Source organism: Corvus brachyrhynchos, unplaced genomic scaffold (genome assembly GCF_000691975.1).
Source record: "Corvus brachyrhynchos isolate BGI_N302 unplaced genomic scaffold, ASM69197v1 scaffold80, whole genome shotgun sequence".
Taxonomy (NCBI): domain Eukaryota; kingdom Metazoa; phylum Chordata; class Aves; order Passeriformes; family Corvidae; genus Corvus; species Corvus brachyrhynchos.
Genome location: NW_008236769.1, coordinates 1,881,678 through 1,893,762, shown reverse-complemented (window position 1 = coordinate 1,893,762; position 12,085 = coordinate 1,881,678). Strand labels below are relative to the sequence as shown.

Sequence of the window (12,085 nt, the reverse complement as noted above, 5' to 3'; positions counted from 1 at the left end):
ACCAAGGATGCTCTCAGGTACCCAGATCTTTAGAGTTCCCATCAGTACAAACCTAGGGTTCATTCTCTAGGTTTCTGTTTTTAAAGTACCTGAGTTGATGAGAATTTTCATTTTAGAAAGGCCTTGCACAGCATTTACATTACAGATATGTACCATGTCAAAGGACCTAAAGCATATGGCAGTAAACCACAGGTCATCCAAATAATAAACTAGAAAAGGAAACTAAGTGTTTCAGTCTACACAAGTCACTTAAAATAGTTTCTGTATGGTTCAATGAATGGAAAACAGAAGAATATAAAATACCTCTTGTCCAGTAAGAAAGAGTAAAAGATCTCCTTCTTCTTCTTCACACATGTGAATCTGTATCACTGTTCGAATGGCAGCCTCAAGGTAGTCCCTTTCGGGTTCTGGAGTATAGAATATCTCCACAGGATGGGTGCGACCCGGGATAGTTAGAAGAGGACAGTTATCAAAATAGATCTGAAACTTGCCAGCATCTAAAGTAGCACTCATAACTATAACCTGTAGATTTGGAGGACAAAAAGTTACTCAAAGTTTACAAGAATTTGTGACATGTTATGCACACAATATGTAACTTTAAGAAAGTAAATTGCTGACTGTGACATAAGAATGCTTTCATTACCTGAATACAGCACCCTTGTAAAGGTCCAAAAAGATTCCAAGTCCAATACATAAGGTTAAACTACAATTACATTGTTTCTAGAAGCTTCCTCAGTACAAAGCACATTAAGAATTTCCTAGGTTAGCCTTCCAATATACATTATCACAGATCAAAAAACAATTATAAAAATCAGCTAATGGTAAGCACACATACTCTATCCACTATGCCTGCAACTAGAACAGAGATACTGTTGGACTTCATCATTACTGACCTTCAAATCAGATCTCTGTCTTACAACTTCCTTCAAAACTCCCATCAAGATATCCGTAGCCAGTGTTCTCTCATGGGCCTCATCAAGAATTATAACACCATAGCGCTCCAGCAAAGGATCATTCATTGCTTCACGAAGTAACATACCATCAGTCATATATCTGAACACAAACAGAAACAATCCCAACACACTTTTTATTAAGTTTGATGCAGAATCCTCTTTCATATTCACCTGGTTGCTTGAACTAAGCTTTTAATCAACTTTTTAAAAGTAGGAACACCAGCAAACTACTTCCAACACTGTAACAAGCCCATTTCAAGTTTTCAAATAGAGTCTAAGTGGAATCTGGGATTATGGGCGGGAAGCTTAAAAAAAAGAGAGAGGGGGAAACAAGGTTCAGTAACATTTACGAAAGTTTGTAGACTATTACTGGCAGCATTATTATTCCACACCTAAGCTCAAGAGACAGGAAAAGAAAGGGAAGAAGGAAAAACACCCTCTAAAATCCAAGATACAGTGTTTCTGCAACTGCTTTCCTTTTCTGTCTGCAGATCATCTGTTCACTTCTGACTTTTCTGTTACTGTTACATTTCTTTTTCCACGTTAACTTTATGCCCAGCCCTTCAATAACTTGTATGACCAAGGAGAAAACATCTTTTGATAGAGAAGTATTAATCCTTGAACTATGTGGTGTTTTTAACTGAGCATTTTAAATGTAATCTGAAAATGACGTATTACATGCACCTGGCTCCTGGCAGCACAGGAATCTATAGCAGCTGACAACTAAAATGCTCCTGACTATGTCTCTCAGAGTCAGGTTTAGGCCAGTGTTGAATCTTTGGGAAGTTTTCTTTACTGAAATAAGCTACTGAACTTCACCAGAAGTACCGTGAATAGGAGATACCACACAAAAAACATCAGCTGAATGCACAACAAAGAGAAACTCCATGCTGATGCGCTTTATTATGAATAGCACCTTAATAATAAAATACTTATTCAGATCACCACCTCCTTTACGGATCATTTAAAATCAAATTCTATAGAGTTCAGTGATTTCTTGAGAAGGAATGAATAATTTCCAGCTCTACTCATGCCTCACACCTCAGTTTCTCTCAGCTCATGCTATGGCTCCCATCTCTCTTCCCCACTCAGACACAAAGCACCAATCCACAGATTCACTCCCTTATTACTCCTTTCATAACTTTGCTCACATCCTTCATTACCCTGTGATTCCCCCAGCTCCAAGTACGCTGTTATACCTTTACCTGACAGCTGCCATACTTACTTCAAAATGGTTTTTGCGCTACTGCAATCTTCAAACCGAATGGAGTAACCAACCTCCTGGCCCAGCATGACATCCATCTCATCAGCAACGCGCTGTGCCACACTCATCGCAGCCACTCTTCGGGGCTGGGTACACGCTACTCCCCTCTTTGGGCCAGGTAATGAGCGCATGTAGTCAACACACCACTGAGGGATCTGTCAAGAATCAAGTTCAATGATAAACACACTTCAAAAGGTCACATGGAATCTGTAACCTTTGTGTTGAATCAAAAGTTAGTTAAAATTCCACAGAGATGCCAACTGCACACACAAAAATATCCAAAGCAGGAGAGCAGACAAGACTAGTTAGTTGGATTCAATGCCACTAAATAAAGCACACTCTCATTAAGCATGTACATAACTATCTTTGAAGCCATCAAGGAAATACATAGGTTCACCGTACATTTTAGCCCTGTTAGATCAATACCTTTTACACATACTTAGCAGCAGCCAACACGATCCAGGACAACCAAAATTAAAGCTAACACACTCAAAATTTGAGATCAGTAGCACAGTTTCAATTTTACAGTAAGCAAAAATGTATTTTTTGTCTTTAAAAAGTAATGCTTATTACAACATTTAAGCAAAAATAATTATTTCAGTAATAAAGAACTGTCTTAGCCAAGTAGTGCAACAAATAAAATGAACAGATAATTAAGTTCATTAGGTTTATTACTGTTTTTCAGAAATTTCATCAACCTGATATAAAACCCCTATGCTTTCCTTCCTGTACCAGCACTCATTTTATTTGCCAGTCAGTAGTTTTCTGCTCCTGTTAGGAATCTTGAAACAGTAAGAATCATCCAAAATAAGTTTTATTCAGACTTCCTAAGGTCAGTAACAGTTTGATGGCGATAGAATGTTCTCAGTGTGACACTTTATGAGGAGGCATCTCCAGGCCTAACCAGTTCCAAGCCTACAGACCAAAAAAACCCCACTCGTTCCTAGTAACTACTTTTCAAGTATTCTTAAAAGCACGAAGAGTAAAAAGAAAACATATCCTTTGTACATTGTACCAATGAGGAATAAGAGAGAAAGCAGCATAATTTAAACCAGGAAAATGTCTGCTCTTCATTACTATATATTCACAGCAAAATGGATGTAAGTAAACACTAAAACATACCCAGAAGCAGATGAGTGTGGTCTAATGCATTTTTTCTTCATTTTTTAAATGAAGAATATACTTCCACTATAAATGTAAGAAAAATAAGGCAAACAGAATCAAAATATGACAGGAGACTACTAGACTGGTGTGAAGAACTCAAATTTCTGAAAATCCTATTCAAAACCAGAAGTAATAGCAGTTCTTGAACACTTAACAGCAGCAACATGAAACCCTATCCTGTATCATATACATGGCTCCCCTGCTTCCCAAGTCACTAGTAACAGCCCAACTCTAAGAATACTAGGTGAAGCTTTTTGACTTTAAATAGAGCAAGTCCTGAAATAAATTTTGAACCAGCAGGTCTGTCAGGCCACTGCAGCACGAAATAAAACCAATTTAAAAGTGATTTTCCAAAATCCTTCAGCACTGCTGTCAAATGAAAGAAAAGGGTTCCACAGACTTCCCTGTGCTAGGCTGATACAGACAACCACCCCAAGACTCTTCCTGTCCAGCTTTTAAAGACATACAAATACTGGGAAAAAGGGCTGTGCCATACTGCATTTTTTTTACTTCAGTCATGTCTGGGAATATACTGAACACTTCCTATGACCTGGTTCTTATGAAACCTAGCCTAAACTTAACTCCTCTGACAGCAAGAAACCCTATACCATCATCAAAACTCCTGACTTTCCTTAAAAAAAGTCATTTTATCAATATCAAAAGCAGGAGGAATGGCTTTAGTCAGCACCATTTAATCTCAAGGACTTTCTCAATTAAGAGAGATTTTCAAATATAACTTCCATAAACCGGAGGAAGCAGCAACTACACATACAGTGGCCTCTAAGATCAAGGATAAATGCACTAAGGGTTGTTACAGACTACTTCAAAGTCAAAGGAACTTCATGATTTTAGAGAATGCAGAGCAAGAAACAGAAGAGCACTGCCCTTTCTGGCTTTTTTGAGCCTCTCCAACTTACTGAAAACTTCCTCAGTTTTTTAACTTTTGTTGCATGGCAGAATTCTCTGAATTTTCATTATTTGAGAACCTGTATCAGTTCTCCTGCACACTGCAAAGGACAAGGATTAAGCTATACTCTGCATCACCTTGCTTCTGAACTTCACTCACCAAGAAATTCTGCTGAAAAGTGGCATCACTTATGTTACATCAACACACAAAGGAGATGCTACTCTACCATTCTCTTTACAAAAAAAAGTGAGATTATTATACCAGGACCACATATGATCCTATATTTAAAAGACAGTGAACATTGCAATTACAGCAAGTAATTATTTCCTTCCTAAGAGAAATCAGGCACACCCATTCCACCACTGAGCATGTTCCCAGCGCATTTAGAAAAACCAGTTAACTTTGAAGGTTAAGTTTAAATTACAAATCAAGCCACTGCAAACACTAAAGAACTGAAAATTAATGTCTTGGCTTCCAATATACTTCTTCAGTACTTTGGAGCTTAAATCTATGTGAAACAAGTGAGAAGAGTTTCATATTCTGTTTTTTCCACTGTCTGAGCCAAGCATTTCCAATCCTGGGTGCTCTAACAAGACTAAAAAGAAAACATGCACATAATCACAGAATCACAAAACGGTTTGACTTGGAAGGGATCTTAAAGATCATCTGGTTTCAACCATCCTGCAATGGCCAGGGACAGCACCCACCAGACCAGACTGCTACAAGCCCCATCCAACCTGGCCTTGAGCACTTGCAGGGATGAGGCATTCATAACTTCTCCAGGAACTTGCTCCAGCATTTTACCACTCTCACAGTGAAAGATTTCCTAACACGTAATCTAAATCTCCCCTCTTTCAGTTTTAAAGTAACTTCTCCTTGTTCTATCACTATCTACCCATGTAAAAAGTCACTCTCCATGGTTTTTTGTTAAGTCCTCTTTAGGTACTGAAAGGCCATAATGAGGCCTCCCCAGAGCCTTCTCCTCTCCAGGCTGTACAATCCCAACTCTCTCAGCCTGTCTTCATAGGAGAGGTGCAGATAATAATCAGGGAAGGGACTTGAAAGGCAGCAGCTCACTATGAAAAAGATCATCTACTACCGTATAGCCTTCTACTATCCCAATGAAAGAGAAGATAATAATTTTGGAAATAGTATTTTTCAAATGTTGCTTGTTTTTATTTGTATAAAGTTGGCATTAATACCTCATGTACACTTGCAGTTTGAGCAGCAAAGGATTTCTTAGCTGCAGAAAAGTATTTAGCTTGCTCTGATCAATGAATTTAAGAAGAAAAACAATCATCCCCCAATAGGTTTTAAGGCAGCAATTGACCACAAAAAGGATGTGACACTATCACATGCAAAACAAAGTTTTCATTAGGTGGCAGCAGGACAATTTTCAGTGGTATGTCCCTACAGAGACACTGTCAAGTATTTCAAAATGTATCTACAACCTCACAGAGCAAATTCAGAGGAAGCAGGGAAGCTTTCGAGACAGCTTATGTGCTTCTGGTAGCATAAATCCCAGATGTGTTAAATTACTTAAATCCTTTCAGAAAGTAAGGGTTAAAGGAGTAAGAGAACTCAAGAAAAGCTTTATGCCTGAGGAACGACAATGACACAACCCTTGTATCTACAAGTTTTCAGATCACACAACAAGTAATCTTCTTTTCATATAGGTAAGTACCATTTTTTAATATAATATTCAGGATGCTGCATCTTCCAAATAACTACATAATCAAACCTTTCCCAAGAATTCTATACAGTCCTGGTCTTGGCTTACACACTTCACAAAAGCAAGAATGTCATAACACTACCTTCTGAACAATACATTGGTTCCGAGAATGTGCAGCAAGGTCCTGTAACTTCAGATATTTCAGGCACAGGTATAAAAGATATCCAATGTACTACTATGTCCTTCACATTTTCTCAACATCCAAAATTTTATGACCAAAAATTTACTGTCTGTAAGACTTACTTAGCTACAATCCATTTTATAGAGACTAGAATATTCTTCCATTTTTATTTTCAGTCTAGATAAATGGATTTTATCAGATTATAGAACAAAGAACTTTTTAACATTACTTTTCCACAGACTACACGGCAAACCAGAGGATAAAGTTTTGAACAAGTTTGCTCTGCTATAAATACCCAGGTGTTCCTTGTATCTTAGACATTCTGTATTTACTGGTCCTCAAAATTTTTCTTGAGGCTTAAGGAAGCTCTGCACATCTGTTATCATTACTTTTGGTGCTGAGGAAGACTTTTAAAGCCATCACTCTACCAAAAAAAGTGATTTTTAACTGCAGCACTGAAAAGCTCTACAACCTCTGAAAAGTTTCAGGAACAAGGAAACTAAGTATTCAAACACTCAAGTTTGAATATCACCAAAACACATGATTCAATCACATGTCAGAATTGTATCTGACATTTTAATTCCTTTTAATTTTTTATCTGTAGCAGTAAGTTTCATAAAACATGAACGAGTTCATACTTTGTAGCTGCTATCTACACAGACAGCTGAACAAATTATTTGGAACCACCACTTCAGTTTGTGGATTAGTACACTTCTGTCACACCATTAAATCTCTATCTTCCTCTACCAGAGACCTACCAATTCATAAAGCCCAATGGAAGCAGGGGCCTGGGAGCAGTACTGGATTTTTAAAGTGGAAGATGCTGTAAGATTCTCCTCACCTTTGCACTCATTAAGTAAATACAACATTCATTAAATTAGTTTTGCTTACAGCTTGTGAAGTATTCTTATACAATTCTTTTCTCACGCACACCTACCAACAGCCACAATCTTTAAAAAAATGCAGTATCATCACAGAGATAAGAACTCACCTGTGTTGTTTTACCAGACCCAGTCTCTCCAACCAGCACAAATGACTGATGCCTAATCAAAATATCCGTAAATCTTTCTTTATATTCCCAGACAGGAAGTTGTAGCCTTTTTTTCAGGATATCATAATATCGTGGTGTATGTGGTAGATTTGTGAAAGGGTTAATACTGTGTGGAATCATTGCTGGTTTTATAGCTGGTAACCCAGCAGCCGCATAGTATGTAGAGTTAGATGCAGGTCGCAGATCCTTTTCCTTGTCCCTTTCTCTGTCACGATCTCTATCTCTGTCACGATCCCTGTCACGATCTTTCGAACGGTCATCTCGGTCCCTGTCCCGGTCCCGATCTTTCCTAAAATGAGTTAAGAGACACAGCAGAAAATGAGACACTTGAATATTTAAATGTAGAGGAGGAATTTAAATACAATGCAACCCTAAAGATACCCAGTATAAAGCGGATACAAACCAAATCTTTACCTGGAAGGATAAGCACCAAGGAGTAACAACAGTATATACGATGCATACTCAACATTAGATATATGTATAGCTACACTTGTTGTACCTAAACACTACAACATTTCCTCTCATTACAGGCAAGACTGAATAAAGTTAACACATGGAGAGATGAAAAATTTAACCCTCTTCATTTAATGATTATAAAGAATCAGCTGTGCAGTGTAGATCTCTCATCCTTACTCGCTGCTGCTGCAAAAGAGAACACTAAATAGTCTTTTTGCCTACCTACTAAAGGAATTATACTCATCCACAAAAAACTGACTCAAGATAATAAGCAAGCCATGAAAGGAAAGTTTGATTTTATTATTCCACAATGACTCTGTAGCATTTTTGTTTCAAGTCTTATACACAATTCTGACTCCGTTAACTTTGATACACAGGTTGTTGAGTCTGGAACTTAAGACTTAAAACTAGCCACTACAGTTCACAGAATCAGAATCATTTAGTTTGGAAATGACCCTTAAGATCATGGAGTTCAACTGTTAATCCAACACTACCAAGCTGTACAGTACCTTCTCCAGTATCACTTCCTACCACACACTTAAACAGCATTTATGTAATCCCATTTGTTCCAAATATTAAGCAGAAAAATCCACTGCATGTGCAAAAGAAAAACAGTATTCTCAAACTCTGGCCTCAGTCTTTTTGAGAGTTTCTAATTCTGCAAGTCCATGTACTTGCTCTTGCACACAACCCCAATCTTCCTACAAGCACAAAATCACAAAAGAATCCAAAAACTACAGTTGCATGCTTTTAATAAAAATTCCCTGTTCAGGACTTTGAAACAAGCCCTACTTTACAAAAACACTCCACCCCATTTTAAACTAGATTAAGTTAAAAGATTAGCAGCATCTTTGCCTGCAAAACTGAGGATATCCTAACATTTGGCTCTTTTTGTGCGTTAACTGAAATCCCATCAAAAAGGCAAAACAACAAACTAAGTCAACACCAGCTTTATAGTAAGTGCACACAAATATTTCTAAGGATATTAAGCAAAAAAACAAAACCTCACCTCCTCCTTCACCAACACTCAGGCATGTCTAGAGAGCACATCCAAAGAAAACTGTTGCCAACACCCCTCTCCGGAGTTTTTTTTTTAATACATACAGTTGGCATTCAAATATAACTACTAAAATAATACTAAATTCTGACCTACGGGGAAGATGCAGTAACCAAGATTATTCTACAACTAAGTAGTACACAAAAGTGCCGTGCTTTGGAAACAACCACCACTACTCTTCTCATATAAATTAATGTAATGTATGCAGCCTTTTTTTTTTTCCCCTCAGTACTTCAACATACTATGACGACAGAGGTCATAGTAAGATTTTTTTAACATAACTTCTTTTAACATAGACTCACTGAACACAAAGAAAGATTACAAAACATACTGTTTACTGCCACTTACTTAATTCAGTTGTATACAGATTATCCTGAAGTTTTAGACTCTGAGTAATCTAAAAATTAAGACCCTTTCTAGGGCATTTGTTTGAATCTGAGATAGCCTCACTTTAACATTACTTCTAACACAGTCAAATACTGTACAAGCTAGAAATCTCTTCTTACTGTAAAATGCCAGGCAGATATTGCAGAACCCAACAGGTTCATATTCTCCATATGGAAGTTAGCCCTGTTCGAAGGAACTAGGCTCCATTATGCTACTAAGATGGTCTAAGTCTAATAGCATGTATCAGACAGCAACAAAGCTTTGGATGTGCAGCTGATGAGCTATTCATCTTTTCAAAACCTGCAGGCACCAGGACATACGAGTGCATGGTACAACAGTAACATAAGCAGGAAAAAGAAATAAAGGTATAAAAGCAATTCAAGAATAGTAAAGCCAGGGTAAAATGCAACAACACACTTCACTGAAGGTGGAATAAATCACACTACTAATGTGCAGGTTTCGGTTTGGTTTTTTACAGCCTTCTTTTGTGTATGTGTGTTTCCGAAGGATTTTTATCTTTCACTGGTATCTCGTTAAAGTGTAAATAAACCACATCAACAAAATCTATTCCACAACCATTTACTTACACAGTATCACATCAGCAGCTTCTGCACTGCAGACCATCAAGTGTACCTTTCGGTAAGCTTCAGCCCCCCATGAAGCAGCCCTAGTGCTGAAATGAACATATCCACACTATTGCCAACCCTTCCCATGTGTCAGCACAAGCATTTCACCAGCCTTGTGAAGAACCAACCTTCCCACCAGCATTAATTCTAACTTGGATCAGGTTCTCTGATGTAGCCTCCCAAACTCTCCCTTGTAGCACTTATTTTCCGTGTTGGGAGATACTTGTGTGGGCTTAAAACAGACAAAAATACAACCTGATGAACAAAACAGTGAATTAAATGGACTACAAATACAATCCAACATGGGAAGTGCCATTAATCCCCCATGTCTCAGTTTCTTCACTGAACTCTTACAGCTTTTTAATTATGCAAACAGAAAGGAAACATATCAAGCTATATGTACATTTCAGAAGTACAAAACTATTTATGTGTTAATAAAGGGAGTTGAGTATCTTTCTTGTTTTCAAAAAGCAGAAGAGAAGCAGGGACAACAAGATCCTACCATAGAAACAACACAACATACAACGTGCCTTCAAACTTACTCTCCAACATTGATAATTACATAGCAGCACTTCCCCTAAAACTGTTACCCAGTCTCCCATTATCACTGAAGCTTAGCAGACACAGACTCCCTTGGTCAACAAGCAAAAAGAGGAATGACAGTTATGCTGCCATATTAAATTTCCTTAACTTTCTAAAACTGTGGCTGGGCAGTTCTTCACTTATAAACTGTCACATTTTAGCTTTTTAAATATTGCACAGGGAAAACAGAACTCAAACACAAAAATTAACAGTAAAATAATAATTTAATCACGTTTGTCTTGTGCCTGAAACCCATAACAGCCTCCATGATCAGAAGGGGGTTGGGATTTTTTGCTCTGCTTTTAAGTGAAAAAGTCTGGTCTGCTCTCTGCTTCCACTTCCCTACGTGATATATAATATATACAGATATGAACACAAAAGAAGCACTGTAACAATCACTAAATAAGAGCGCTTCTTTTGGTAAAAAAAATGTAAAAATAAAAATGGAAATAAAGGACTCAAGTTAAACCACTGATCATCACAGTGAAAGTTTAAACCCATCTAAAAGACCATCAGTACTTTTCCCCATTACTAAGCACAGCAATAGTTGATGCAAAAAAGGCAGTGCAGCTAAAGGAGTTTCAGTTCTATCCAGAAAATAACCAACTGATGTTACACAACTGAAATACATGTAACTGACATATCTGAATAATCTGAAATATTTACAACTAAAAAGAAAATAACATATTTTAAAATAGTATGTATGTAATTCATAGAAACACTGTAGCCAAAAACCTTCTATACAATTTCTATTTTTGCAAAATGTTTTTTACTTCACAGACAATACTTTAAGTCTGGAAGAAAACAGATGTCATACAGATGTTTATGGTTACACCAACAATTACAAACCTGTTGAACAGGTAGAGCCCATGTGGCACTGCTGCCATGTAGAGCCACCCATACCAACAGGGGCCTCCACCAAAGAGGAACTAAAAAAATACAGGTTCACTTAAAGTAACTTTCATATTTTGTCAGGTAGTCCAGTTTGGATGCAAGACAAACTACTGTTCTGAATGTGAAGTGGTAACCATGCAAGGAGCTCATCCAGCTTAATCCCGCTCCAAAACCACCCGAATTGCAGAAAGGCGCTCTCGACACAGAGGCAGACGTGTACACACACGCTTTTAACAAGACTCCACGCATCTTCCTTTTGGCCTTGCATAAGCTGCAAAACCAAACTACTCCAAAATAAACCAACCATGTAACATTAGTATGCCTCATGCTACACGAATTAAGATTTCAGGTCATTTAAGAAATAATCATGCTCAGTAATTACACTTATAGTGACTTGTTCTCAGTCCTATACCATTTAATGCTTTTACTAGCAGAGGTGGGGACAAAGAAGGGGCATAAGACCAGCATTTCTACAGCTTTTAGGTACCATAAAGGTCAATGTCTTCTAGTTTAACACTGGTGGGAACTCATTGCAGTACATACAAAATGGTAAGACTAAGAGTTCGGAATAACACTACATGATCAATAAAAACAGTAACAAATAAAGCCACACCAAAACTATAAAACCCACCTATACAAACAGGGAAATACTGACCTATGATTATCTTTACAACCAGCTGAAACAGTCGTACCACATTTAAATAACGCCCGGTTTTGACATAACCACTTGGTAATTTTACAAAAGCCTCTACATACAGAAAAGCTGTATATGTACAACTTTTCTGCAGACTCAGAGTACAAGGTATTTCAACCTCGGGGAAATCATACAACAATGCATTAATGGAGACAAATAGTTCAATACATTTATTTTAAGAAACATTATTATGATGA

General features: G+C 37.5%; 1 protein-coding gene across 1 annotated transcript in view; it reads right to left on the bottom strand.

Moving 5' to 3' along the window:
* The window catches only part of DHX15 (DEAH-box helicase 15), a 46,276-nt gene extending 38,801 nt beyond the window's left edge, over nucleotides 1-7,475 (bottom strand). Inside the window, exons 1-4 of the mRNA XM_008645124.2 lie at nucleotides 7,133-7,475; nucleotides 2,179-2,372; nucleotides 894-1,053; nucleotides 304-522 (exon numbers count right to left, since the gene is read on the bottom strand). Of these exons, the coding sequence (XP_008643346.2) occupies nucleotides 304-522; nucleotides 894-1,053; nucleotides 2,179-2,372; nucleotides 7,133-7,312 (753 nt within the window). The 5' untranslated portion in view covers nucleotides 7,313-7,475. The remainder of the gene's footprint in view (nucleotides 1-303; nucleotides 523-893; nucleotides 1,054-2,178; nucleotides 2,373-7,132) is intronic.
* Nucleotides 7,476-12,085: the final 4,610 nt, after the last annotated feature.